The sequence below is a fragment of the Aotus nancymaae genome, unplaced genomic scaffold, assembly GCF_030222135.1.
Source record: "Aotus nancymaae isolate 86718 unplaced genomic scaffold, 86718_ANA_hifiasm-v0.15.2.pri h1tg000072l, whole genome shotgun sequence".
In the NCBI taxonomy this organism is placed as follows: Eukaryota; Metazoa; Chordata; class Mammalia; order Primates; family Aotidae; genus Aotus; species Aotus nancymaae.
The window spans coordinates 584,953-608,584 of NW_026988487.1; the positions used below are offsets into that span (position 1 = coordinate 584,953).

The 23,632-nt window shown below is 53.3% G+C and overlaps 1 protein-coding gene across 2 annotated transcripts in view; it reads right to left on the minus strand.

The window, feature by feature from the left end:
- Positions 1 to 318: 318 nt before the first annotated feature.
- ARHGAP23 (Rho GTPase activating protein 23) overlaps positions 319 to 23,632 on the minus strand; it is a 91,140-nt gene continuing 67,826 nt past the window's right edge. The window contains exons 18-25 of one of the 2 annotated variants that reach the window (XM_064367476.1): positions 20,997 to 21,070; positions 20,614 to 20,703; positions 19,663 to 19,788; positions 13,001 to 13,042; positions 12,341 to 12,437; positions 11,906 to 11,928; positions 10,242 to 10,273; positions 1,359 to 1,407 (exon numbers count right to left, since the gene is read on the minus strand). In XM_064367476.1, the coding sequence (XP_064223546.1) occupies positions 11,909 to 11,928; positions 12,341 to 12,437; positions 13,001 to 13,042; positions 19,663 to 19,788; positions 20,614 to 20,703; positions 20,997 to 21,070 (449 nt within the window). In that variant the 3' untranslated portion in view covers positions 1,359 to 1,407; positions 10,242 to 10,273; positions 11,906 to 11,908. Of the gene's footprint in view, positions 1,408 to 10,241; positions 10,274 to 11,905; positions 11,929 to 12,340; positions 12,438 to 13,000; positions 13,043 to 19,662; positions 19,789 to 20,613; positions 20,704 to 20,996; positions 21,071 to 23,632 lie in introns of both variants that reach the window. The other variant, XM_064367475.1, reaches the window with a different exon arrangement.

The window sequence follows — 23,632 nt, forward strand, 5'->3', positions numbered from 1 at the left end:
CCCCACTTAAGAGCTAATGAGGGGGGGAGGGCAGAGGAAAAAAAGCAAAAAGCCAGCATCACCCAGGATCTTTCCTTAGTCAAACTTAGGGGTTCCCTAGCCACACCCATGCTCCACAAGGGTCCCCAAGTGCAGCCACAGAAAGGCTCAGGAGGACCCATTGGGTGCACGTGCGCAGGGACACAGACCTCCCCAGCAGCCCCCACCCTCTCTGGAACCCCCTTCCGTTCACTCTTGGTCCAGCTCCAGCCTTCTCCTCTGCCCACCCCCTGCCAGTTCCATCACACAAACTAGAGACATGGCCTGTACCCAGGGGCCACAGAAGAGGGGGTGCAGGCCGGAGGGCTGTGGGGAAGGGTGGGGCCCAAGCGGCACGGGAGGTGGGGATCACAGACACTGATGCAGGCGGGAGGCGGCCGAGCGGCGTGGGGGCTGGCTCTGCAGAGCCCCAGGGTCCCCGGGCATGGGCGGTAGCGAGGCCGCAGACGACGGAGCCCGTGCCTTGGTGGACTCCAGGCTGCTGAGGCCAGAGTCCTTGTTGTCACTGTGCGCCCGCGCGCCCGCAGGCTCCGGGGGCCCCCCTCCACCCAGCTCCTTCCACTCGTTGAAGTTGAGGTCGGTCAGCGGGCTCTGCACCACCACCGTGTGGCGGCGCCAGCTGCTCCGGCGGCGCCGGGTCTCGGGCGATAGCGGCCGCCGCAGGCGCACGGCAAGCATGTCGTCGGCCGTGCCGCGGAGCCGCAGCCGCAGCGCCTCCATGCGCGAGGGCCGCGAGCCCAGCGCCGCCACCGGGGGCCGCAGCGACTCCTGGCTGCTGGACGACGCCGAGCCGGGCGGCTCCGGGGCGCGGGGACTGCCCCGGCCCGCGCCTTCACTGTCCGGGCGGGCCCGGGCCAGGCGGCGGCGCGCCAGAGTGTCGCAGGGCATGAGGTGGTGCGAGCTGAAGGACGGCCGGCGCGCCAGGCGCCCCCCAGGCCCCGAGCCCTCCGTGTCCGTCTCCACGTGGCTCAGCTCACTGCGCTCGTCGTCCGCCTCGTCCCCTGCGCCCGCCCGCCGGCCGCCTGCGCCCGAGCACACACTGCGGTCCATGGTGGAGAGGGTGGAGTATCCCGACACGATGGAGCGGGTGTCCGCGGCCGGCCGCTCCTCGGGCGCCGCCGGGGGGCTGAGGCGTCCAGGAGCCTCGGGGACGACGGCGCCCGGCAGCGGCCCCTGCGGCCGCTCCTGAGCCCCCGGCGCCGAGGCTCCCGCCCCGGGCTTGTGCGCCTCCTGCTCCGAGTCATCGTCGGTGCTGCTGCCCAGCCCCCGCGCCTCCCGCCGCTTCTTGCGCTTGCGGTTGACGGCCGAGATGAAGGAGATCGCCAGCATCTCCCGGGCGTACGGCTCCTTCTTGGGGGCCCACGAGCCCTGTGCGGGAGACAGGTCAGGATGCGGGGGGCGCCGGGACTCGGCCCTGGGCCGACTCGCTCTTCCCAGTCCGCATCATAAAACGCTCCTCCTCCAGCCCTGTGCCGCCCTCCGTCCAGAGACTACCCCCGCACCCCATCCTGCAGCCAGCGCAGCACCCACGAGGGCCCAAATCCAGGCTCTCAGCTCTTTCCTGTGAACCAGGCTGGTCTCCCCAAGCCCCCTTCTATTCTGTTTTCCTTATCGAGGCCTGGCTAAATACCTTAAGACACGGTTCTGGTGATGACAGTCTCTCCACAGTGAATAACGCTTGGCAGCCTGAATCCGTTTAACACATGCCCTGGGGTGTCATCCCCGGAGCCCCGGCAGGTGTGCTCTCTGACCACAAGTCCCCCACCTCCTCTCCACCGGCCACCAACTGGAAACCTGCCTTCACCTGCTCAGCATCTACAGGCCTCAAACCCGCCCCAGTTCACATCTTCCCCTTTCCACAGGACCCCACCAGCTCCCCACCCGGCCAATCCCCAATCTTGGCCAGCTCTTCCCCTGAAAGTGGCTGAGAGATCCCCTGTGGTGTCATGATTTGGATCGGAGCCGCTCCCAAACTGATTTCCAACGCCAAGCTGGGCAACTTCATACCCTGTTCTCACCTGGACCAGCCCTCACTGCTACACCCTGTGTGTTGTGGGGCCTTGGCCTTTCACAACTTCCCAGGAGGGCCCTTGCTGCTGGCCAAGGCCTCTGAAAGCTGGTTTTCATCCTCCCTTCTGGCCTCTCCTCTGCCTCTTGGGAGAGGAGAGGCTCTTCTTCCCCCCGCCCCTTCCCTCACTAAGGCTTAGTGTTCCCAGGACTCTGTTCTTGGCCCCTTTGCCTTCTCTGTTCATGTTCCCTAGAAAACACCATTCCCAAGCAACACTGCTATCCCTCCCTCTCCACCACTGCACTCTCTTGCGCTCCAGGACTACTCTTCCCATTGCAAATCCATTTCTACCTGGGTGTGTGTAGGCTCCTAAAACCTATCCACAACCACAGCGTCCTACCTACCCCTGCCCCAAACTGCCTCCATTCACGTTCCTCACCTTAGGGCAGTCCTGTGACTCCTCCCTCTCCCCACCACTCACAGCCAAGTCCTGGATTCTTCTGAAATGGCTCCCAAAGTCAACTCTTCCTTCTCCTCTGGCAGGCCCTCTCTGGACCCTCCCGCCCCTCCTGACAGGGTTTCCTGCCTCCACCCTTGCCCCAGCCTGGGCCCCTCCTCCAGAGCAACCATTCTGAAGCAGGAATCTGATCCTCACCCAGCTTTACTCAGAAGCTTGCATGACCCAGCACTCACCAGGATAAAGCACACGTTCCCCCAGCTCAGCACATAAGGCTCTTGACAATCCAGTCCCAACTTACCCAGCCTATTGTCCTGCCCTGACCTTAACCCAGCCTTCACTGTGGAAACCCTTCCTTTGATGTGACATACACTGTTACATTGCTGGCAGCCCTTAATGTCCCTCTGCCCTATTCGCTGGACAAGCTGCTACTCACCCTACAAGGCCCAGCTCAAACGTGGCTTCCTCTGTACAGCAACCTCCTAGCCCTCCCCTCTCCTGAGATGGGAGATCACTTCCCTATGTTCCTGTAGTCTCACTATGCTCCTAGCTTTTCTCACATCAGCCTCATCGAACTCAGCTCCTTAAGAGCAAGGGCTGTGACTTGGTTGTTTCTTCATGGCACATAATGGGTGCTCAATAAATGTGAAATGAACAAACAATTGGTGAATGAAATCCCCTTAACACAGGAAGCCTTGCAGAAGCAGACGCTAGGACTGGTTCCTGTCTTGGGCTAGAATGACCTGACAAGGTCACACTAACCTTCAGCCCCTCCTCACAGACCACCTGCTGTTTCAGCCGTGGTGTAATAATGAACGGAGACCCAGATGCCTCTTGTGGCCACTACAGCCACTGTCCTCTCTCTCACGTTAACTAGTTCTGAGAAAGCCAGAGCATGTCAAGGACTCAGGAGTCACAGGCATGTGGCTCCTGGGCCATGGTTGCCCACACTGCATGACTCCAGAAGGCGCCCCCTGGAGTTGTACAATGTGGTTGCACTGCTACAATCAGCCTGGGGCATGTGGTGGCCAATACTGCTTTCTTTCCTGGCCAGTGCTCTCTGAGAGACTTAAGAGGCCACTGGGATCATCTGATCACACTACCCTCTCATCCCAGCTGCTTCCAGAAGCAATGAAGTCAGACTGATTTCTCTTCCAAGGAATACAGAGGTCAGAATATTCACAGAGAGATCAGGGAGTTAATCCAAGATATACTGCAGGAAAGCAGGAGGCCAGCAGGAGCAATGGATGGAGGTGACAAGAACCTGGATGTAGGTCACTATAATGAATTTGCTCCCTGTCACAGCAATCTTATGATGGACTGAGCTCCCTGTCACCAGAGGTGTGCAAGTGCAGTCAGGGGCTCCATGCAGAGCCTACAGGGGACCCTTGCCCCCGGCTAGAGTATTATTATTTTTGGAAACAGAGTCTCCCTCTGTCACCAGGCTGGAATGCAGTGGCAAAATCTCGGTTCACCGCAACCTCTGCCTCCTGGATTCAAGCAATTCTCCTGCCTCAGCCTCCAGAGTAGCTGGGATTACAGGTGCCCAGCTAATTTTTAGTATTTTTAGCCATGTTGGCTAGACCGGTCTTGAACTCCTGGCCTCAAGCCGTCCTCCCACCTTAGCCTTCCAAAGTGCTGGGATTACAGGCGTGAGCCACCATGCCCACAGCTTTTTCTTTCATCCAGTGTATTCATCTGACACACCCTGAGCACCTGCCAGGTATCAGGCACAGGCCTGCGGGGTGGGCTTACAAACCTGGCCAGTGCAGCACTCAGAGACCCAGACAGCTATGAGCCCAGTTCCGCCAGCTAGTGATTAGCTGATTTCACCCATTGCTATGGACTAAACTGCGTACCCACTAAACTCACATGTTGAAGCCCTAACCTCCAATTTGGAGATGGAGCCTTTGAGAGATGATTAGGTTTAGGCAAAAGTGGGACCTTTTGATGGGATTAGTGCCCTTATAAGAAGGGACATCAGAGGGCTTGTGCTCTCTCGCTCATTCTCTTTTCTCTCTGCCTTGCAAGGACACAGCGAGTCTCTCTCTCTCTCTCTCTCTCTCTCTCTCTCTCACACACACACACACACACAGTCTCTGTCTCTCTCTGCCTTGCAAGAACACATTGAGAGATGGTGGCCATCTACCATCTACAAGACAGGCAGGGAACCCTCACCAGAACTGAGCCATGCTGGCACCTTGATCTTGGACTTCTAGCCTGTAGAACTGCGAGAAAATCAATTTCTGTTGTCTGAGGCACCTAGCTATGGCATTTTGTTACAGCAGCCTAAGCTGACTTTACACCCACCCTGCCCTCCAGCTCTAATCTCATAGCCGGGCACAGTCACCCAGGGCAGGCCTCATCTTCTAACAGGTTCTGTCTCAGAGGGGAGGCTCCGGAGCGGGAGACTTGCTGGTTGTGAGACCTGGCGCAAGTTAGAGAAGCTCCTCCAGCCTGTTTCCTCAACTGCAAAATAAGGACAATCCTGTCTCTAACACACAGGGCATTTGTGAGGATTAGTAATTCTGAGCACAGTAATACAGCAAATGCTCAGTAAATTGTAACTATTCATATTGTTGGATACTTTAAACTTAGGTATCAGTGATGACTAAAGGCATTATTGATGATGGCTGAACTGACACCTGCCAAACAAGCTAATCACCAGCCCAACTACTCTGGTGAAGGCGCTCTTAACTGGAGTCTCTGGGTGGGTTTTGGGGGTCCATGAACTCCTTGAACTTGCTATAGGATTTTTGTCTTTCTGGAGCAAGGGTGCATAACTTCCCTTTTTCTTTTTGAGATGGAGTCTCGCTCTATTCCCAGGCTGGAGTGCAGTGGCACAATCTCAGCTCACTACAACCTCCGCTTCCCCAGTTCAAATGATTCTCCTGCCTTAGCCTCTTGAGTAGCTGGGATTACAGGCATGTGCCACCACCCCCAGCTAATTTTTGTACTTTTAGTAGAGACAGGGTTTCACCATATTGGCCAGGCTAGTCTCGAATTCCTGGCTTCAAGTGATCTCCCCACCTCAGCCTCCAAAAGTGGTAGGATTACAGATATGAGCCACCATGCTTGGCCTCCTCTGATTCCTGAAGGGGCCTGAGACCCAAAGTAGATGGGTTCTAGTATCTGTTATCAATGCAAACATTTTCACGTGGCCAGCTCTCCCTCGGGGTCAGGGTCATGAAGTTTCTTATGGGGCAAGGGTTGGGGCCAAGGAGTATGAGGAACTTGGATAAGGCAGGGCTGGGGAAATGAGACAGAGCCTGGTCAGGAGCTAGACTTCTCCCTGTACCAGTGGGGGTGCTTGGGGGTTACCGCAGGCAGTTAAGAAAGCTGAGTGGTAAGTGAGAGACCACCAGAGAAGACAAAAGTGGTCCCCTTCCCCAAGAACTTGTTAAGATAAAGGGAGTGAGGTGCAGTGGCTCATGCCTGTAATCTCAGCACTTTGAGAGGCCAAGGCAGGAGGATTCATGGAAGCCAGGAATTCAAGAACAGCCTGTGCAAAGAAGCAAGACCCCATTTCTACAAAAAATTAGCGAGGAGTGGTGGTGTGTGCCTGTAGTCCCAGCTACTCAGGAGGCTGAGGCGGGAGGATCGCTAAAGGAGCTGAGGCGGGAGTTAGAGGCTGCGGTGAGCTGTATTCAGGCCACTGCACTGCAGCCTGGGAGACAGAGTGAGACCCTGTCTCAAAAACAAAAGATGATAAGGGAGGCTTCTGAGCATTAGACGGCTCCGCTCCACCCGCCACGGAGCTAAGAGACTGCCCACACTCCTACCCACACAGCCTAAACCATCCACACAGGGAGGCACAATTGGAATGTGGCTGTAACTCGGGGCACCAACAACGCCTGGGTGTCCTGGACACAGCCTGAAGACTAGAGACGGAGCTGTCACATCTACAACAGTGGCTTTTTATGAGCTTGGGAGCATTCTGTCCAAATGGAATCCTCCCTAGAAACCCAACGATGTGAGACGGAACCATGAGCCGCTCAGATTGAGGCCGTGGGAGCTGGGGTCCCTGCCCGCTTGGTCCTCTCACACTGCTGTGGTCACAACCCCACGGCGGCTCCAGGGAACGCTTTGACAATCACTGACCCGGGTTTTAGAGTTAGGCAAAGGAGACAGATGCTGGCAATCATGAGTGTCCAGCACTTGCAGGGTTTGTGCCCAACCTCAGCGCTCACAGCCTAGCGGGGGAGCCAGACCCTGGTGCCCAAGGCAGCCCCTTCCCTACAGCCGAGACAGGAGGCCACAGGCTCTCCTGGTGCCTCCCACTTCCCTGACTCCGACTCCTGGTCTCCCCAGTAGATGAGACTGAGACCACGAGGGCACACACAACTGAACGTCCCTGTCCCTGCCGCAGTTATACCTATCACTGTATTTCAGAGACCAGCAGCCTGGTCCGTGCTTCCATTTCTTAGGGGCTTGGCCTGCTGGTTTCAGCTCAGGCTCAGGACAGAGCCAGTCCCTATGCCAGAAAAATCAAGAAACACTCCAAGCCTGACAGCAGAGGATCAGAACTCAGACGCCAGAGCACCACCAAGGAAGGCGGCCACCTAAACAGCTCCCCTCCCTGAGGCCCAAGAATATGCCCAGTCAACTTTCTATTTACTTAAGTTCTCTGAGCCTTGCTTTCCACATCTGTAAAATGGGGATGGTACAAAACTCAAGAGTCTTCCGTAAAAATGAAATGAAACCAATGTTTGTGAAAAGTTCTCTGCATGGTGGCTGACACCTAGTAAATGTGCATTTCCTCCTCTTTCATCTCACGCTAGCGATAGTGATGACCTCAGTGAAGTCTCTGAGTCAGTTTACAGTATAGACGTCCTCTCTGAAAAGCATATTCTATTGCTCAAGCCCTATGACTGAGAAGCCCTCTGCAGGAGTTCCCAGCCTAACACAGGAGTCAGGGCCCAGACTGGGAAGTGGTAACCGCTAGTGCCTCAGGAGGAAAGAATTTCAAGCCAGGCGGCTTCAGGGAGGTGCTGGCCTGTGAGCTCTGGGGAGGTTGGAGCTGAGTCCACTGGAGATGGGGTGGGGTCACAGGAAGCAAAGGAGGACATCTGACCAGAAGGGGCTCTCAGGGGACTGTGGAGAAGCCAGGCCCAAAGGCAGCCAGGGCTGCCGGGCAAAGTGCTGGCTCTTGAGAAGGGGCTGCAGACTGGAGGCCTCAACCTGCCCATGATGCTCCTCGGCCCCTTCAGGAAATCTGCCTTGCTTCATGGGACTCATTTCAAACTTCCTTCTCTCTACTGACTTTCCCTGCCACCTTCACGCTCAGCAGAGGGCCTCACCTTCCACTTCGCTGAGGAAAGAGCCATCAGCTGGGGGTGCCCCAATGACCTGCTGCCAACACTGCCTGCAGGTGTGCCCCTGCCCCTCCTTCTTCCTACTCCACCTGCTGATGCATCTGCCAGGAGCACAGGCTACTGCTGCCTCATGGGCTCAGGGTCCGGCTGCTTCTCTCTCTCTCTCCTCTCTTCTCTCACCTGAATCATTCCCATTGGCAAGTAAATATGTGCTTTTGTCTTTTGTTTTTGAGACAGGGTCTTGCTCTGTTGCCCAGGCTGGAGTGCAATGGCATGATCATGGCTCACTGCAGCCTCAACCTCCCAGGCTCAAATGATCCTCCGGCCTCAGCCTCCCGAGTAGCTGGGACTACAGGCATGCACCACCAGGCCTGGTTAATATTTGTATTTTTTGTAGAGTTGAGGTCTCACTATGGTGTCCAGGCTGGTCTCTAACTCCTGGGCTCAAGGGATCCTCCTGCCTCGGCCTCCAAATGTGTTGGGATTACAGGCGTGAGCCATTACGTCTGGCTGTGTTCATCTTTTAATGAAAGCTTCCCTCAAGCCATATTTTCCCATGTTTGCTCTGTAAATCTGTCTTCACAGTCGGACTTCTCAACAGAGTGGTCTATGCATGCTCTCTTCCCTCCCTCTCTTTATTAGCTTGTTCCATCTGGCTTCTGCCTCCACTGTACCCCCAAACCTGCCAGACAGTCTATTTGTTCATTAGCTTAGTGTCTGTCTCTCATTAGAAGCTAAGCTTCATGAGGGCAGGAGCCTATCTGTTTGGCTCATTATTTATATTTTCAGTACCCAGCACAGTACTGATACAGAGCAGATGTTCAAGAAGTATTTGTGGTATTATCAAATGAATTAGCCCTATCTTTTTCAAAAACATTGTTGGGTTTTGGTATCAGGGTAATGCTGGCCTCATAAATGAGTTGGAAAGTGTTTCTTCCTCTTCTTTTCTTTGAGATGGAGTCTCGCTCTGTCGCCCAGGCTGGAGTGCAGTAGTGCTATCTCAGCTCACTGCAACCTCCTCTTCGAGGGTTCAAGCGATTCTCCTGTCTCAGCCTCCTGAGCAGCTGGGATTACAGGCATGAGCCACAGTGCACAGCCACCCTCTTTTACTTTCCGAAAGAGATTGTGGAAAATTGATATTATTTCTTAAATAAGTATTTAAATAGCACTTAAATAATTCTAATATAATTAAAATAACTACTTAAATATTATACCAGCCAGGTGTGGTGGCTCATGCCTGTAATCCCAGCACTTTGGGAGGCCGAGGTGGGCAGATCAGGAGGTCAGGAATTTGAGACCTACCTGGCCAACATGGTGAAACCCTGTCTCTACCAAAAATACAAAACTTAGCCGGGCGTGGTGGCGCACGCCCATAGTCTCAGCTACTCGGGAGGCCGAGGCAGGAGAATCGCTTGAGGTTGCAGCAAGCTGAGATCACACCACTGCACTCCAGCTTGGGCAACAGTGAGACTCCATCTCAAATAAATACATATTATACCAATATTTTAAATTATACTATTATATTTAGAATATTTAAAAATTATTAAATTGTTTAAGATTTAAAAAATTCCTTAAATATCTGGTAGAATTTACCAGTGAAACCATCTTGTCCTGGAGTTTTCATTGTGGGGGGGGGGTTTAAATTACACATTCAATTTCTTTGAGAGGTATAGGACTATTCAGGTTATCTATTTTTTTTCTTGGGTTTTGGCAGTTTGAATCTTTCAACGAATTGGTCTATTTCATTAAGTTATTGAATTTACGGGCATATGCCCATAAGTTCAATAACTTAAGGGTGTAGTGATGTCCCTCTTTCATCCCTGATAATCTGTGCCATCTTCTTATTCTGTCAGTCTGGCTGGAGGCTTGTCAATTTCATTTTTTTTTTTTTTTTTTTTCAAAGAACTAGCTTTTGGTTTCATTGCTTTTTTCGACTCTTTTCAGTTTCATAGATTTCTGCTCCTCTCTTTATTTCCTGCTCTTTGTTTTAGGCTCTCCAAAGACCTTAAAGAATATTTATTTATTATAATACCCCACATACGTATTGTTATCCCCATTTTACAGATGAGAAAACTGAGGCTCAGAAAGAGGTTAAGTGACTTGCCCAATGTCCCAAACTACTAAATGGTGGTGCCAGAACTCAAACCCAGGACTGTCCAACTCCAGAGTCTGTGCTTCTAACCACTGAGCCACACTGCCTTGCAGTCATGTAACTCCCAGGCCAGGCCCTTCTACTACACCAGACGCCTTACCAAACACTGCCAAGGTAAGCAGCTTCTCAGCTTCCCTTGAGCACTCAGTACCTCCCACCTTCCCTCCCAGGGACCATCAACCAGCTGCCATTCCCTCAATTCCCATGAACAAAAACCAAAGTGGGCTGGCTTGTGGAGGGAAAAGCCTTGAGAATTGCCTTCATACGTACCTTGGACTTGGCTGAACTACAGGTGGCAGAATCTGTTGGTGAAAGACAGAAAAAGAAAAAGGAAAACTGCATCAGGGAAAAAGAAAGCTGAATCTTATGCCTACAATTCCCTCTCCTCAAAGGCTTCAGAAACCAGGGAATTCTGAAACATGAGATCTCCCCAGGCCCTAAGAGTATGATGGACTTCTGATGTCACTTTCTAAGGAAGAGGGATGGAGCAGAAAGTGATGTTAATTGCCACTTCCTCTAGAGGCAGGAAGTGACATCAGGCTGCCAGCCACTGGCCCCACATTTATAGATGGCTAAGGGCAAGGGGGCATTGTCTTTAGCCTGGTTCTTCTCCCTTTCCCCTCCTGTCCCATCCCGTCCCTGTTACTCTGAAGCACTGGAGAGAAAATGCCAAATATCAGATGCAGTCCATGGAAACCACCACAGTGAAACACAGCAAATCACAGATGCTCTGGAGAAATGGAGACCACACAGTGCACAGAGGGGGCCCTACATCTCCCCCAGCACACGAGACAGTGGAGGGCCACGTGAATAACGGATACAACGGCAGAAATGAAGTAGGTGGGACGCAGGGGGTGGAGTGGGCTGGTGATTAGAGCCTTGAGAGGTTCCACCTCTGCACCGGGGGTCACCCTGCCTCTTCTCCTGGGGACCCTCATGGGCGGGCTCCCCAGTTATAACCAGAGCTATGAAGGAAACTAAAATCATTACTTCTAAGGGACTTGGGTCCCCTTCCCTTAATATCACTGGGGTGGAGAAGGAACCAGAAAATGTCCTGGCAGGTCCTTTCCAAGGCTAGAGAGGGAGCAGGTTGGTCCAAGGGCCTCCTGGGGTCCCAAAGGATAGTGGGCAGGTGCGGTTAATCCACACTCTCGGGCAGGCAAGTTAGATGCCCCCTCTCCAGACCCCTCCCCCTGCACAAGGTGAGAAAAGCAAGATGGGCAACCACACACGACACACGGGGCGGGCGGGGGTGGCGGGTGATTAGAAGAGACATGGGGCCCCTCTCTGCTGGGCCATCCCCACATCTTCTGGCCCCTCCTGAGCCTGCCTCTGGAGACTAGGGAGCTCCTGTGTGCCTCTGTCAGAGACGACAGAAATACTAAAGGGTGGGACAACCATGGTGGGGGAGGAGTCAGTGGCTGCAGCCATAAAGGGAGTGGCCACTCAACTGTCTCTGAGCACAATCATCTGTCCTCTGCCATGAGAGGGCCAGAGGCCCTGCAAACAGGACTGAGAGCCCTAGTTTCTTAAGCAGGAAGAGGCGGCCCATTGGGGTGACTGAGGCAGGAGTTAGAGATAAGAGAAGCTTCAGGGTGTGGCATCGCTGGTCTCCAGGGAGCCTGGGTCCCTGTCCAGATGACCAGCGTGGTGAGGCTTGGCACAGAGAGGCCACAGGGTCTGTGGCACTGCGGGAGGGCAGCAATCTGATGCCCAGGCGTCCAGGTGACGGGGAGGGCCCTGGGCCAGTGAGAAGGGGCTTTAGGATGGGAGGGGTATGGGCTGCTGGGGTAAGCGGTTAGCAAGCAGGGGTAACTGGCATGTCAGGGTGGGGTCCTCACAGCCTGGGGTATTCTGCCTGCCTCTGTGCCCACCCAGCCTTCTTATAATCACCCGCCACTGTTAGTGACCGAGGCCGCGACACCGCACTGTACCCTTTAAATCTCCAACAGGTCCGCTGGAGGAGGAGAGGGGAGGATAGGAGGAGGGGATGGAAGGAGAGCGAGGGAGAGGAGGAGGGAGAGGCGGGGGTGCAAGGAGAAAAGGAAGAAAAATTATCAAGAGGAACATGCCCAGGACACAGCCAGCCCATGGGAAATTAAAGGCTGAGGAAAGAAACCAGTGAGAGGGTGAGCAAAGCTCCGACCCGGTCTGGGGAGGGCACCTGTGCAGACCGGAGGCAGCACAGGGCGAGCCGGACTTCCCCAGGGAGGGAGCAGGCCCCCAACAGCCCCGTCTCCATGGTGGCAGGCAGGGGACGGCCCCACTGGGGTGGCACAGGAAAGCTGGGCATCTGGCCAGACATCTGGGACCCTCAGGAACACAGTGCCCACCCTCCCGCCTCCCCACACCCAGGTCCCTGTGCTCACCTGACCCTGGGTCACCAGGGGGCACTGTCCTGCCAATGTTGGGCAGGAGGTACTCAATGTTGGGCACTGCCTGAGGCTCCTTGTCGCCCACAGGGGTCTGCGAACAGGAGGAGGGGTCAGCTGGCATGCCCTTGGATGCTAGGCTGCTGACCCCGAAGGGGGGGGTGCCCTGATGACAGGGCCCATGTCTCCTCCATCAAACCTGGCTCACCGGGGCAGGGACCATCTCCCTTACCAGCCGGGCGCTCTTAAGGACGGTTCTTCCATGTCCCCTATGAGACGGTTTTGTGCATTCCTCAACACCTCAGAACCAAGAAGGCCAGAGCGGCCCCTTCAGCTGGGGGCAGGGGCTGTGTCCCCCACCACCAGACTGGAGCCCCTCCAACCTATGTCCTTCCCAGTAGCCCAGAGGCTGGAGCTGCCTTTACTCCTGAACTGGGTTCCCTCTGAGCAAGCCCTGTATCTCCCGAATTAGACTAGAGCCTCCCGAAGGCAAGCTTTGTGCCTCTCTATCGGACTTGGGGCTCCTAAGGAGAGGGTGTTTCTTCCATCAGACTGGGGAACCCCCAAGGACAGGGACCTTCCCTGGCCTGAGTCCTACTGCCCGCCCTGCCCCCAAGGACTGGGGCCCACGCCAGCCCAGCCCATGGCATCACTTACTCTCTCTCCCTTGTCCTCTTCATCGCTGAAGAACCAGTCTGACTGCAGAGGAGACAAAAGGGAGGGATGAAATCCGTGTAGGAAAGAAAAGGCTCCTCCACCTGCTCCCTCTAGAGGACCCACTCAGCGGCAAGGGGTGCTCCTCTCTCAACAAACCCCAGGCTGGTGGGGCTCGAGAGAGGGCTCAGAGGGAACCTGACTCAGCCCTGGAACCTGACTCCACAGACTATGTAAAACCCTGGGGGAGAGAAAAGGTGGGACCCCAGTGCGGGAGGAAACTCGGCCTGGAGTGGAAGGGGCCTCCTCAGATGGGAGGTGGGCTCAGGGAGAGCTTCGCTTTTTACTTGCTTTTCTCTAAACACTGTCCTAGGCACAGCCCTATGGTACCCTCCCCACGGCGAGCCGGGGAGGGGCAGAGTGCCTTCAGTGCCAGCCACGTCCATGGCTGTGACAACCAAGTGTGCCCCATGCCACCTGCCACACATGGGTGCCACACTGACAATAGGGGCGTCATGTACCAGCCCAGAAAAGGAAAATGCCAGGAGAAAGGTGTTGGAGGTTTCTCATAAAGGCCAAACGAGAGAAAATAAGGACCCCCACACTTTAATATATTTTGTGAAATTTGAGAATCTTGAAGGTAAAATTCTAAGTTTTCTAGGAAAAAATCCAGATTGCTTATAAATGAACACATATCACAGGAACTTGGAACCTACAGCGGCAAGATACAAGAAGACAAGAAAGTAACAGTTTCAATGTGTTGAAAGAAGCTAGAATTTTATACCCTGCTAAACTCTCATTTAAATTTGAGTGTGAAATAAAGCTATTCTTTTTGTTTTGTTTGATGGAATCTCGCTCTGTCACCCAGGCTGGAGTGCCATGGCGTGATCTCAGCTCACTGCAACCTCTGCCTCCTGTGTTCAAGCGATTCTCCAGCTTCAGCCTACCAAGTAGCTGGGATTACAGGTGCATGCCACCATGCCTGGCTAATCTTTGTATTTTTAGTAGAGATGGGGTTTTGCCATGTTGGCCAGGCTGGTCTTGAACTCCTGACCTCCAGTGATCTGCCCACCTCCGCCTCCTGAAGAGCTGAGATTACAGGCGTGAACTACTGCACCAGCTTTGAAATCAAGTTATCCTGAGACATCAGAAACTTTACTACACAAAGACTCTCTTGAGTACTTGAGCAAGTAAAGAGATGAACTTTGGAGCAAGCTCCAAGAAGTAACTAAGGCACTTTGGCTTTTATTCTATTTATTTATTTGTTTATTTTTGAGACAGGGTCTCTTGCTGTTATCCAGGCTGGAATGCAGTGGCATGATCCTAGCTCACTGCACCCTTTAACTCCTGGGCTCAAGAGATTCTCCCACCTCAGCCTCCTGAATAGCTGGAACTACAGGCGTGTGCCACCTTACACAGCTGATTTAAAAAAATATTTTTTTTTTGTAGATTTTGGGATTACAAGCATGAGCCACTGCACCCCACCAGTTTTGGCTTTTAGATGTGGTGGAAGGAAGACAGAGAAACTGATAAGCATTAGAAATTGACAGAGTGACAGCCTGGGTGCAGTGGCTCACACCTGTAATCCCAGCACTTTGGGAGGCCGAGGCAGGTGGATCACCTGAGGTCAGGGGTTCAAGACCAGCCTGGCCAACATGGTGAAACCCCGTCTCTACTGAAAATACAAAAGTTAGCAGGGTGTGGTGGCGCGCGCCTGTAATCCCAGTTACTTGGGAAGCTGAGGCAGGAGAATCGCTTGAACCCAGGAGGCAGAGGTTGCAGTGAGCCAAGGTCGTGCCACTGCACTCCAGCCTGGGCAACAAGAGCGAGACTCAGTCTCAAAAATAATAATACAAAAATTAGTCGGGCATGGGGGCATGCACCTGTAATCCCAGCTACTAGGGAGGCTGAGGCAGGAGAACTGCTTGAACCCAGGAGACAGAGGTTGCAGTGAGTCAAGGTCACACCACTGCACTCCAGCCTGGGCAACAAGAGTGAAACTCCATCTAAAAAAAAAAAAATTAAGAAAATTACCCCTTACTTCCCTCAACACCTGTGAAAGAACAGGAATAGGCAATTTACAGTCCCATTCGTGTAGACTAAAAACACACAAAGAAAGGCTGGGTGCAGTGGCTCATGCCTGTAATATCAGTACTTTGGGAGGCTGAGGCAGGTGGATCACCTCAGGTCAGGAGTTTGAGACCAGCCTGACCAACATGGAGAAACCCCTTCTTTAAAACACACACACACACACACACACACACACACACACACACACACACACACAAAGAATATTATATACATTTAAGGATAGCCATGTATTTACAATAACCGGAAGGTGGCCTGGAAGGACACATTAGGCTATTACAGTGGGTGCCTGGGGCTGGGGAGAGCAGAGTGGGTCCAGAATGAAGGAGGGAAACAAGCGGACTTGCCTGAGCATGCGCCATAAGCCTCGGTTATTATTAATCATGATCTGACAGGCGATTAACTCAAACACCACAGGAAGGCCAGAAGGGAAACAAGAAAGAGACAGAAGAGAACAAAAGAAGATAAGAAAAATGCAAGCTCTGGCTGGGCACAGTGGCTCACACCTGCAGTCCCAGCACTTTGGGAGGCTGAGGCAGGTGGATCACCTGAGGTCATGAGTTCAAGACCAGCCTGGCCAACATGGTGAAACCCCGTCTCTTCTAAAAATACAAAAATTAGCCAGGCATGGTGGTGCACACCCATAATCCCAGCTACTTGGGGTGCTGAGGTGGGAGGATCGCTTGAGCCCACAAGGTGGAGGATGCAGTGAGTGGAGACGGTGCCGTTGCACTCCAGCCTAGGCGGTAGAGTGAGACTGTCTCAAAAAAAAAAAAAAAGAAAGAAAGAAAGAAAGAAAGAAAAAGAAAAAAGGAAGCTCTGAAGTCAATCGTCTTGGTTCAAGTTCACCTTAGCCAAGTTACTTTCCCTCTGTAAGGCTATCTCCTTATTTCTAAAATGGGCATGATGTGAGTACCTCCTTCCAGGTCTGTGGGGGAATTAAGAAGAAATACCGTATGGAAAACACTGAGTGCAACACATCGCTCATGTATAATAAATGCGAGCTCTCATTCAAAGGTACGGCTTCCAGAGACAGGCTGACCAAAGGGAGCCTGAGGATTGGCCCAAAGAAGCCAGCCTTTAACTCGGGTTGGAGGGTGCCCAGAAGTACTCTGCAAGCCAGGGCATCTACAGGAAGCGTCTGGGTGGCCACAGCTCTCGAGAGGAATCCTCGAGAAGATCCACAGTAAGAGGTTACCAGTTCCCACCACCCTGCTTCTGCACATGCCGTTTTCTCCGCCTGGGATGCCCTTTCTCCCTGCTCTGCCTGGCTGAGTTCTCACTGTGGTCTTCTAAGACAGTTCAAGCACTCCCTGCACCCAGGGCAGGGGCGGGTCCTTCTGTGGGGCTTCCTTAGGCATAGCCCAGAGCATGAAGAGATACTACTTTTACTGGCAATATTCCTTCTCAGCAGGCTCCCATTCATCTCTATGTTCCTAGCACGGTGATCTGTCTCTGCATGGAATAATGACCATGACGAAGATGACGACAGCCAATTCTCACACAGCACTTACGACCTGCCAGGCACCACTGCGAGTGCTTTAGCAGACACTCACGTCCCAGGGAGGAAAGCAGTATTGTCATCTCTACTTTACAGATGAGGAGACTGAGGCACAGGAGGTAAGGAACTTGTCCAGGGCCACACAGCACATAGGAGCAGGCTGGCTCCAGAGCCACTGACCTCAACCCCCTCCCCCACCCCAGGGGGCATTTGCCAATGTCTGGAGACATTTCCGATCATGACAACTAGGGTGCTATTCCCAGCATCTAGCAGGTGGCAGCCAGCGATGCTGCTCAATGTCCTATAATATGCAGAACAGCCTCCCACGATAAAGACTTATCTAGCCGCGGAGGTCACTAGTGCCGAGGCTGAGAAACATTAGATATCGCCACGTGTGCTGAGTGAGTCCCTGAGCAAATGCCCCGGGGTGATCTTTGTTTGGGTTCCATTTGGCTTCATAAACATAGGTAGGGGCTCTGGTAACTTGCACATGGGGAGGTGAACACCTGGGTTGCTCTCCTCTCTGCTCTGCCATTATCTTGCCGTGTGGCCCCAGGCAAGCCACCGTTCCTCTTTACCCCTCAGCTGCCACCCTCTTTCCGACCTCAAGACTGGTCTGGCTGCCACAAGTGACAGCACTACCCTGGCTATGGAGTCTCCGGACTAGACGCTTGGGTGGGCAGGCTTTCGGGGCTCACAGAATGGGTGGCTCATTCCCTCAACAGTCATCCAGGGCTGATTATGTCCAAATACCACGGCAGCAGAGAAGGGAAGTCCACCAGTTCAGTTAGTTCTCGGGAATGACTCTCTGAATAGAAAAGCCCAGCTTGGCCAGGCGAGGTAGCTCACACATGTAATCCCAGCACTTTGAGAGACCAAGATGGGAGGATCGCTTGAGTCCAGGAGTTCAAGACCAGACCTGGCAACATAGTGAGACCTCATCTCTACAAAAAATACAAACATTAGCCGGGTGGCGTGGTGGCATGCATCTTTAGTCCCAGCTACTCAGGAGGCTGAGATGGTAGGATCACCTGAGCCTGGGAGGACAAGGCTGAAGTGAGTCATATTTGTGCCACTGCACTCCAGCCTCGGCCACAGAGTGAGATTCTGTCAAAAAAAAAAAAAAAAAAAAAAAACCAGAAAAGAAAGAAAGAAAAGAAAGAGAGAAAGAAAAGCCCAGCCTGACACAACCTCAATTAGCAATTCACTCATTCATTTTTTTTTTTGAGATGGAGTTTTGCTCTTGTTACCCAGGCTGGAGTGCAATGGCACAATCTCAGCTCACCGCAACCTCTGCCTCCCGAGTTCAAGCAATTCTCCTGCCTCAGCCTCCCGAGTAGCTGGGATTACAGCCATGTGCCACCACGCCTGGCTAATTTTGTATTTTTAGTAGATGGGGTTTCTCCATGTTGGTCAGGCTGGTCTCGAACTCCTGACCTCAGGTGATCCACCCACCTCAGCCTCCCAAAGTGCTGGGATTACAGGTGTGAGCCACCACGCCTGGCCCACTCATTCATTTATTTACTCCACAAACACTAAGTGTCCACTACATGCCAGGCACTAGGGTCAGTGCTAAATGAGACAAACTCCACCTTCTCCACCCTGCCCAGGGCAGGGACTCCCCCTTGGGGCTTTGGTCTCCTTCCCTGAAGTCTGCAGTTCCTGACACCTCAGCTGACCTCAGGTCTTGGGCTTCTAGTGGCTTCTCTAGTAGCACAGGGCCAGACGCCCACTCTTCCCTGCTGCTGCCCGCAAAGCACACCCTCATGGGCGGCGCTGGGGCTCCCTGGTACCCTGGGGAGTAAGCTTTCCCAAGGCCTCATCAGGATCCCCGATGCTGCAGGGCAGTCCTGGCCTCCCAGACAGCTCTGGAGTGGTGTTCCCAGTGTCAGGATGCAGCAGGCTGTGATCCTCCCTCCCGGGGCTCAAAGCCCTGACCATGCAGTGAAGGAGAGAGACGGGCAGGCAAGGCCGTTAGCACAGCTCGGCCACCCACCACCTTACCTATTGCCCCGGCCCCTCTCTCCCTCCCAAGTCAGCTCACAGAGGGACCCAGCAGTCTGCCCTTTGGGTTAGTGCGGGGAGGAAAGCACAGGCTTTGGTCAGACAGACCTGGCGTGAAATCCTGGGCTGCCACTTATTAGCTGTGTGACCATGAGCAAGTCGCTTTGCCTCTCTGAGCCCGTTTCCCACTCTGTAAAATGCGGGTGACATGGCCCAGCTTTCCTTCCCTAAAGTGTCTATGAGGTTCGGGGCTGTGGCTTCCCTTCCTCTGACCAGCTGCCAGTATTATTTCCCCTGGCAGGAGGGGTCTGTTCCCATCCTTTGTGGGTTGTAACAAGAATTGGAAAGGGAAAATCTATGATTCATAACTTCCGTGCCGGCCCCAGAAGGCAGTGGTGCTGCCTCAGGGTTGGGCTCTGGAAGACCAAAGCCTCCGGCGCCCTCTGCTGGCCACTCTGGGTTCTCCTCCACCCATGCACAGTAACAAGAACCCGCAGGACCAGGGCTGTTAGCATCTAGGAAGTCATGGGAAGGGAGGTGACCAGCCCAATACACACCAAGCACTGGTGCAGGATCCCCATGTCCTGCCCCACCCACCCCTCGTTATCGTAGATGTCACCACTACCTCCCCGAAACCTTGTGGGGCCAACCGGGAAATTCACTAGAGCCTAATGCCCAGGCCAGACCTTGGCCCCCGTCTGCTCATGTCTGCCAGGACACGTCTCCAGGGGCCACCTTCTGAGGCTGCCCCTTCTGCCCTCCACCAACAGCACCTTCCCTGCCCTTTCTCCTCCCCTGCCTCTCCCCAGGCATCTTGGACGCTCGGGGGCCTCTTGACTCTCCCTCGGGGGACCCAACATCCCAGGACAGCAGGGATTCTAGGATCCATTCCTGTCTTGCCTTGAAATGAAGCCCGTGGATTTGTGGGGGCACATACCACCACAGCCTCATGCTCTAAAGCTGCTGAGCCCTTCCTCAGGCACACCCTGCCACACTGAGGATTGAGGGGCTCAGAGGAACCCGGCCCCGGCTCCAGGCGCTGCCGGGCGCCCCCCTCGGAACAGAGGCTTACGTGCTGGATCAGCGTCTCCACGATCTTGTAGCGGTCAGGCATGTGGGTCACCATGTCTGTCATGTTGTCCTCAGACGTCCTCACCAATGTCGGACCAAAGACTAGGGCCAGGTTCCGGGGTTCCATCTGGACAGCAGGGAAAGCAGGTCATGGCCAGCATCCTGAACCCAGTCCTCCCTCACTCTGGGCCCCTGAGGCCTCTGTCTGCAACTACATCCTGACCCATCCCCAGCTGAAAGGGTGGACACCTCCTTGTATGGGCGTGGAGATGCTAGATGAGTAGAGCACAGGCCAGATTTCGGCCCCATTCACCCCAGGCCCAGCAGCCATTGGCAGTGCCCAACCTGCACACCTATACAGGGCAGCCCTGAGTGGTCAATGCCGGCAGTGGGAGACCCTGCAATAAGAAACATGTTAGAGGTTCCAGGGGTTATTTTAGGCCTGGGGAAAAAATCCAATCACTTCCAGGTGCCTGTAATCCCAGCTACTCAGGAGGCTGAGGCAGGAGAATCACTTGAACCTGGTGGGCGAAGGTTGCAATGAGCGGAGAAAGCGCCATGACACTCCAGCCTGGGCGGCAGAGCGAGACCTCGTTTCAAAAAAACAAAAAATCCTACCACTCCCCTCATTTTCCCCACTGCAGAACCAGAAGGTATAAGGGGTCTGATGAGGAAAATGCAATTTGAGGGGCTTGAGCTGAGTCAGAGGATGGCAATGCATAGGATATGGGGGGCCAGGGTTCCCTGCCTCTGGACAGCCCTCAGAAACTCAGGAGATGTGGGCTGGGGGGTGGGGGGGAAGGAGGGGGATGGAGCAGTCATAGGAGGAGGGCGTGCCTAGAGGGACCTGAGTCGTCACACCTGGACCTGCAGGAGCTCGGTGAGTGCTGAGGGCCCCCACACAGTAAGTCCTGTGCTTGCCTCCCCTAGGCTCCATGCAGACCCTTCCCACCTTGTTTTTCTCAGAGTGGTCGGCGATGGTCTTGAGATGGCCCACAAGGAATTTGAGCGTTTCGTAGTAGTGTGCTGGGAGATCCCGGATCTGAGCAGGAGACAAGAGGGCAGGGGGCCTGGCTGTGAGGACCTCCCCGTGAACGCATCCCCGTCACACCATGCCCCAAAGAACTCCCACTACCATGCCTCAGGGAGTCTGGAGTCCACTCTCTCACCCCTTGTTCTGTGTGGATGGGGAAACTGAGGCCCTGAGTGGAGCAGGGCTCCTGCAAGGCCACAGGGGTCACTGGCGGCACTGGCCTCCCAGCCTCCAGCTTCCTGGGACAGAGGTGCTCGGGCGGCTGACCCACCTCGGGCCTAGCAGCACCTCTCACTCCTTACCAGCTTCCTCAGCGTCCTCATCCGCTCCCGTGCGTCCTCAATGCGGTTGGCCTCAATGAAGTCGTTGTATTTGTCTAGAACACAGCGGACACTCTTTAGAGAGGTGGGGGCAGTGCCTTCGTCTGTTCTCTGGGTGGACTTCCGGGCCAAGGGCCTGCTGGGAGGGGGCTTCCGGGCCAAGGGCATGCTGGGAGGGCTGTGTTTTGTGTCTGTGACCAAACCCACCACAGCTGCATTCGGGCGTGCACCTGACCCGGGGTAGCCCAGGTGTGTTCATTTGGAAAGCAATAAACTCTGAGCTGCAAGCTGATCCCAGAAAAGGGGTCCCTGCCCCCCCCCCGTCTCCAGGACATGGATAACAAGGTTCAGCAGGTCAGAAGAGAAGGGCACCTGGAGAGGAGGAGGGGCCTCAGACACCCCCTGCCAAGAATTCCCCCAACTCCCTTCAGAAGAAGTCCAGGGGACCTTTAAAACATGGAACATGATAAGCCTATTCTGAAATTCATCTGGATGAGCTAATGCACAAAGACAGCCAGGAATAGTTTTTAAAGAAAGAGTGACTCGGGAGGATCTGCCCCACCAGAGATGGAAACATCCTGAAAGAAGAGCACAGCTGACGCCGGCTGGTGCAGCAGAAAAGGCAGAGCAATGTTAAGGCTAGAACGGGGGTCAAAGGGGCCGTGTGGATGTTTACTATATAATAAAGACAGTACTTCAATGGGGGAAGGATGGGGGCCCCAACAGATGTCCCCGGGACAAATGGCTACCATCTGGGGGAGGATTATTTCTAGCTCACAACACACAAATTTAATCATATGGCAGAGCCAAATGTGAAAATTATAAAAGCATTGGGGAAAAAATAAGAAAATATTTTTATAATTCTAAGGACATTCTTAACATGAGATGCAGAAACCATTAAGGAAAGATGAACAGCTTTGGTCACATTTTAAACAATTGTTTTCAGCCAGGTGTGGTGGCTCACATCTGTAAACCCAGCACTTTGGAAGGCTGAGGCGCACTGATCACTTGAGGTCAGGAGTTCAAGACCAGCCTGGCCGATTTGGCGAAAACACTGTCTTTACTAAAAATACAAAAATTAGCTGGGTATGGTAGTGGGCACCTGTAATCTCAGCCACCTGGGAGGCTAAGGCAGAAGAATGGCTTGAACCTGGAAGGCGGAGGTTGCAGTGATTGGAGATTGCACCACTGCACTCCAGCCTGGGTGACAGAGTGAGACTCAGTCTCAAAAAAGTAAATAAAATAAAAAATTTTTAGACCAGGCACAGTGGCTCATGCCTGTAACCCCAGCACTTTGGGAGGTCAAGGTGGGTGGACCAACCAAAGTCAGGAGTTCGAGACCAGCCTGGCCAACATGGCAAAACCTGTCTACCAAAAATACAAAAATTAGCTGGGCACGATGGCGGGCACCTGTAATCCCAGCTACTCAGGAGACTGAGACAGGGGTATCACTTGAACCTGGGAGGCAGAGGTTGTAGTGAGCTGAGATTGTGCCATTGCACTCCAGCCAGGGTGACAAGAGTAAAACTCTGTCTCAAAAAAAAAAAAATTGTTTTCAGTTTCTTTTTCTTTTCTTTTTTTCAGAAGGAGTCTCACTCTGTCACCAGGCTGGAGTATAATGGCTCAATCTCAGCTCACTGCAACCTCTGTCTCCCAGGTTCAAGCAATTCTCCTGCCTCAGCCTCCTGAGTAGCTGGGATTACAGGTGCCCACCATCATAGCCAGCTAATTTTTGTATTTTTAGTAGAGACGAGGTTTCACCATCTTGGCCAGAATGGTCTCGATCTCTTGACCTCAGGTGATCTGCCCGCCTCAGCCTCCCAAAGTGCTGGGATCACAGGCGTGAGCCACCATGTCCAGCCTGCTTTTAGTTTCTTTCTTTTTTTTTTTTTTTAATTAGTGACACTAATGTTAATAAGTTCTGACAACCCACTACCATCGGACCAGCCTGCTTTTAGTTTCTATGTTGCAAAGTGAGAAGGCAAATGGCAGGCCAGAGCAAATATCTGCAAAAACTAACAAAGGGTTAATATGTATAATACACAAAGATCTTGTCTCCCACAAATCAACATGAGAAAAAGACAACCCAATGGAAAAATGGGTGCATGGTCTGCTCAAGCAATGACAGAGAAAATAGAAACAGCCACCACGCTAATAAAAAATGATTTAGGCCGGGCGTGGTGGCTCACGCCTGTAATCCAAGCACTTTGGAGGCCAAGGCAGGCGAATCACCTGAGGTCGGGAGTTCGACCAGCCTGACCAACATGGTGAAACCCCGTCTTTAAAAAAAAAAAAAAAAAAAAAAAAGATTTAATCTCCCTACCTAGTAATGAGGGCAATGAAAATAAAAACAATAATGAGATACCATTTCCCTTATCTGATTAGCAAAAGTTTAAAATATTAAGAATATTCAATACTGTCTAGGTGAGGCAGCTCACACCTATAATCCCAGCACTTTGGGAGGCCGACACGGGAGGATCGCTTTAGATCAGGAGTTGAAGACCAGCCTGAGCCACACAGTGAGACCCTGCCTCTACCAAAAAAAAAAAAAAAAAAAAATTTTTTTTAATTAGCTGGGTGTGGTGGTGCAAACCTGTAGTCCCAGCTACTTAAGCTGG